The 5,391-nt window shown below is 35.7% G+C and overlaps 1 protein-coding gene across 2 annotated transcripts in view; it reads left to right on the top strand.

The window, feature by feature from the left end:
• LOC105509314 (chromosome unknown open reading frame, human C11orf73) overlaps positions 1-2,495 on the top strand; it is a 48,979-nt gene extending 46,484 nt beyond the window's left edge. Inside the window, exons 4-5 of one of the 2 annotated variants that reach the window (XM_011938494.1) lie at positions 1,090-1,208; positions 2,137-2,495. In XM_011938494.1, the coding sequence (XP_011793884.1) occupies positions 1,090-1,208; positions 2,137-2,191 (174 nt within the window). In that variant the 3' untranslated portion in view covers positions 2,192-2,495. The remainder of the gene's footprint in view (positions 1-1,089; positions 1,209-2,136) is intronic. The other variant, XM_011938495.1, reaches the window with a different exon arrangement.
• Positions 2,496-5,391: the final 2,896 nt, after the last annotated feature.

Raw genomic sequence — 5,391 nt, 5'->3', positions numbered from 1 at the left:
CTGGGATTACAGGCTTGAGCCACCGCGCCCGGCCGGTGGTGCATGCTTATAGTCTCAGCTACTTGGGAGGCTGAGGCAGAAGGATCACTTGAGCCTGGGAGGTCAAGGCTGCAGTGAGCCGTGATTGTGCCACTGCATTCCAGCCTGGTGACAGAGTGGGATCTTCTCTCAAAAAATCAGGTGCCTTCACAGTAGAGTCTCTTGGATTATACTGCCTTCATATTATTAAACAACCAAATAAAAAAACCTAATAAGACTACTTCTCTTGTGTAGAGAAGGGATAGCATGGTTTTGCTTTTGTATTTTTTGAGAAGGTGATGCTGGAAAGATTATTTTTGAGTGAGTAAAAGGTAGTATTGCCTTCAGAAGTTCAGTTACTTTTAGGGTTAGTGCTTAAGCCCATTTGATTCTCAGGAAATATGAATCCATTTACTTCTAGCTTCTACCAAGGAGACTTGGAGTATGTTAGTGAATTTGATCATTTTATAGTCAAGGAAAAGAAACAGATTAGGAAACAGAGGAAACGGAATAGTGCTGCCTTCATCTTCTTTCCAGCAATGGAAATAACCAGTTGCTACTTTATAATATGAAAACTTTTATCTTTCTGGCAGGTAAAAGACTTCTTAGAGATGGTTACTATTTTATATGAGAAAATAGGTTGATTTGAGGAGAGTGACAGTTGAGGAGGGACATAGTGGATGCAGACGTGGAGGTGAAAGAAAATATTTTGAAGAAAAAAATTTTTTTTCCCCAAAGTGAGTAGCACTGTCACAATGTCATTGTATTTATGATTACTCTTAACATTCTTTTTTAGTCATTTATTTAATTTTATTTTTTTGAGACAGGGCCTTGCTGTGTTGCACAGGCTGGTCTTGAACGCCTGGCCTCAAGTGATTCTCCTGCCTCAGCCTCCCAAAGTTTTGGGATTACAGGCATGATCCACTGCACCCAGCCAACTTTCAGCATTAGACTGTCTTAGAACTGACACTCCTTATAAACAAGTTAATGTGAGAACATTTTTAATTTAAAAATACTGAGTTCTAAATGAAGTATTTAGTACAATCCATTAATCTATTATTAACTTTTCAGTTCACACAAAAGATGTTGGACAATTTCTACAATTTTGCATCATCATTTGCTGTCTCTCAGGCCCAGATGACACCAAGCCCATCTGAAATGTTCATTCCAGCAAATGTGGTTCTGAAATGGTATGAGGTATTTTCTGTCTCTAATATTAAGGCTTTTTGTAACTGAATATCTATTTTGCCTGTGAATATATTCCTTTTTTGACATTTAAACATACTCTTTTATTGTGAACATCAGCACTGCATGTCACTGAAGTATGTACTATAGAGATCTGATGAGAAACAGTTCTTACCCTAAATATTTTGTTATGAATTTATAAAGACAGGAAAATATAATTGCCTATGTTTTAGGGACCACTATTAAAAAGCTTACAAATATTTGCATATTTTCACTTAGAAGTACCATCTATGAGACTTGAAATATCAATCAAAACATTTTTTCTGTTTTGAAGATCTTGATCTGTAGTAAACATGTACCTTTAGGGTACAAGAGTAGTTTATACTGCACCCTGAACATGAATGGCTAATGAATCTATTTTCCAACTTTCCTGTGTTTTATAGATATTTCTTTTCACTTTGAGTATCCTAGTGATGGGAGGATGCCTAGGAAGAGTTTGTTGAGAAGTGGTACCATGGTGTAGCATGGACAGCATTGGAATGCACTAGGTTTGAATTTTGGCATAATGTAGCTATGTGACCCTGAGCAAATTTCTCTCATCTGCTCATGTATGGAATGAGGAAATAGGAGTTCAATTTGATTTTTTTCCTTAGGTCCCTTCTAACTCTTAAATTTGCAGAAGATAAACAATTACTAAAATTTCTTATGATTTGGGCTCTCTGATAAAAGCTAATCAAAACTGCTCTGATATTTAAATTCTTATGCTTGCCATCTTTTTATAAGAATAATTACATTTCCAGATTACCTATTTAGTTTTTTTATAGCTTTTTAGAAATGACATGTAAAATTGTTTTGGATAAGTCATTTGACAGTTAATGAAAGATCCTATTTTAATTTTCTTGTGAATGTAAATATATGTGTTTTCTTTTCTAGGTATGAAAACTTTCAAAGACGACTAGCACAGAACCCTCTCTTTTGGAAAACATAATTTGAATAAAATAATTTTTAATGGATTCTGAAATTTGTCATGTTTTGAAGATAACTGACTCTATCTGAAAGTATGAAGTCAAAGGATCATGAAACCTAAGTGTAAAAACTGCTTAGTGACTGAAGCTTAATTAAAAACCTTTATTAAAAATTAAAAACATTGAAAAATGAAAATATGTTCATCATTAAAGACTTTTTTCCCCTTAAGCTTAAAATACTATTCAGGGGCAAAACATTTTGTTTTGGCTATGATTCATTTTTTTACTTAAAAATAAAGCCTATATCCAACAGTAGTGTGCCAAGTACCATTGCATGTGTAATTCATTTATTGAAAAACAGTGGTTTGCTGGAGTAGTTAACTTTTCAATTACCTATCTCAAAATTTGGGAGACTTGAAAAACATATGAAATATACATTTTTAAATATGGAAAAATTATTTTCAGAGATTATTTCCTAAGATTGTCAGTTTTTCCAATTAATACAGGTTGGCTGTCACTTTTTATATCTGCAGATTCATATGTGTTGAATAAAACTGCCATACTGGTAAGCTTTTATCTAATACTGGTAGGCATTTACGTGTAGAATATAGGATTCTTCTTGTTAATGGACGGTTAGTAGTTCATTTTTTGTTAATTACAACAATACCCAAAACTGGGTAATTTATTGACTTAATTTTTTTTTTTTTTTAGACGAGGTTTTGCTCTCTTGTCCCAACTGGAGTGCAGTGGCGTGATCACAGCTTATTCCAGCCATGACCTCCTGGGCTCAAGTGCTCATCCTGCTTCAGCTTTCCATGTAGCTGGGACCGCAGACGTGCACCCCCACACCCAGCTAATTTTTTTGATGTTTTTTGTAGAGACACGGTCTTACTGCGTTGCCCAGACTAGGCTCGAACTCTTGGGCTCAAGCAATCCTCCCACTTCAGCCTCCCAAAGTGCTGGGTTGGTAATTGATAAAGAAAAGGATTTTTTTTTTTCCTACAGTGATAGAGACTGAGAATTCCAAGACCAAGGAACTGCAGCTGGTGAGAGCCTTCTTGCTGGTGGGGAAGAGACTGAAGAGTCATTAGGCAGTGCTACGTATCACACCGTGAGAGGGCTGAGCATGCTTTTGTGCCAGCTCAGGTCACTCTTCCCCTTCTTAAAAGCCACCAGTTCCCCTCCTATGAGGATAACTTATTAACCTATGGGCAGAGCCCTCATGATCTAATCATCTCTTAAAGGCCCCACCTCTCTGTACTGCCACATTGGGGTTAAAATTTCAACGTAAGTTTTGGAAGCGACAAATATTCAAACCATAGCAATTTGTTGAATCATGAGACTTGGCAATGGCTACACAAGTGTTTAATACTCTGCACAGAAAACATCAGCTAATTGCAATATAATTTCCAGAAGCAAAATGATTGTTCATGTACCACAACTTGTATCTAGGACCTAGATTGCCAAACTCAAGCTGAAAAAACGTCCTGAAGTTCAACTGTGCCTATTTTACAGAGTCAGGTAGCCTCTTCCAACTGATTTTTGTAGTGATACAACAGGAAGTATTACGTAAACACAAACTATTCCTTGATTTGCTAAGAAATCAAAAGAATATATGATTATTCATGATAATCTTGGGTAGTGAATTTAAACTAGTTTCTTGGGCTTCCAGAGCAGATGATGGGAGTGAAATTTTGGGCCACATTTTCTAGTAGTATGACTTTTAGAATAGTATCTTGCACAGTATGCATAAGGAGTCATCAATTCTGGGAGCTTTCCTGAGTAGCCTATACCTGCCTCATTTTGGAAGTTTCTGGTTGTTCTTGGAGACACGTGATATGCTGGAAAGAAAAGGGCTTTAAATATCGGAACATCTAACAATTATTCTATATATGTAAGGTAGTTTTGTGTACAGGAAGCAGGTAAAAACCTGCTGTTGACATTAGTAATGACTAATGGGTTACAGAATATACTAGGAATATAAATATTTATCACAACAGAGGTGAGCCAAGAATTATTTCCTTGAAGTGGACATATTCTCAGAGGAGTTAAATGGTTCCTACAGAGAAGTCTGGAAAATCTGGAGAAAACTGACTAGTACAGTGAGGATAGCTCCAGCACTTGTCCCCTGCCTTGGTGAGCTTGATTCTGTCTGCTGACAGTGCTGTAATGATTGTAACAGAAGTGTGTTTGTTTCATTAAGATAAAGATCCAGTTTTTACAAGAATGAAGACTGAGGTTAATGATAAGAAGAAAATTGAAATATCGAAAGGGACCTGTAGGAATTAATTGGCCTCCTCAAGAATTTAAAATAAAAACATTATATATATATATAAATTATGGTGGAATTTGAAAGATTCAGGGAGTAGCTATGGTTTGAGAAAACTGCTCAAAAGTCTTGGATTTCTTAAGGTGGCCAAAAAGACACCATAAAGAATTAAGTATAAAATGATAAATGTGAGAATATTGAGAAACCTTTAGGCAATCTCTAGGGAGTACCAAATTGTATAAGCAGAAGAGGGAAAGTAGCAAAGGTATCAGAAAATTAATCTTCCTTGTTGCCTTGTAGCCTTCCTTGTTGCCATGCTGTCTCCTTTGTATTGTCATTTGTTTGATTTGAGGGACTTGATTAGTAGTCTTCCACCAAAGATGTTGGCTTCTGGAGGATTCCTAAGAATCACTGGTTTAAAGTCTCCTGATGGAGTGGTTGTCTAGCTGTCTGGAGAAGGTACTTGTCATTTAGTTGGGAACTAAATGACAGTGATCATCATCTTGGAGTTTACTGCCATGCTAGTTGTTATAGTATCTGCTAAGCTAACTTTTCACTGAGGCCAGTTTTTCCCTGATGTCTCTTCCAGAATACTAAGTTTGCTGATAGTTGAGGATGTTGCAGAAAATGATGTTTTTCTATATTAGAGAAGAGTGGAATCCACTATTGAGGAACAATACAATTTATAAAAAATGATTATGAGAGTACAACATATTATGGACATCATACAGTGACAATTCTCTTGGTCTTTAATCTCAGAAAGTGTATCTTTTTGTAGACAGTTATTGTGTTAGTCTTTACACGAGCATGAGTGTATTTCTTTTTACCTGAAATGAAACACTGAAACATTTTTATCAACAAATTTTACCTGTGCATAATTAACGTGAGAAAGCTAATCTCTTGATTTGTTAAGTTTTCGTTTTTTCTTTTAAGTTTGATTTTTTTTTTTTTTTT

This window comes from Colobus angolensis, unplaced genomic scaffold (genome assembly GCF_000951035.1).
Source record: "Colobus angolensis palliatus isolate OR3802 unplaced genomic scaffold, Cang.pa_1.0 Scaffold174, whole genome shotgun sequence".
Taxonomy (NCBI): Eukaryota; Metazoa; Chordata; class Mammalia; order Primates; family Cercopithecidae; genus Colobus; species Colobus angolensis.
This window is presented reverse-complemented; position numbering and strand designations above follow the sequence as displayed.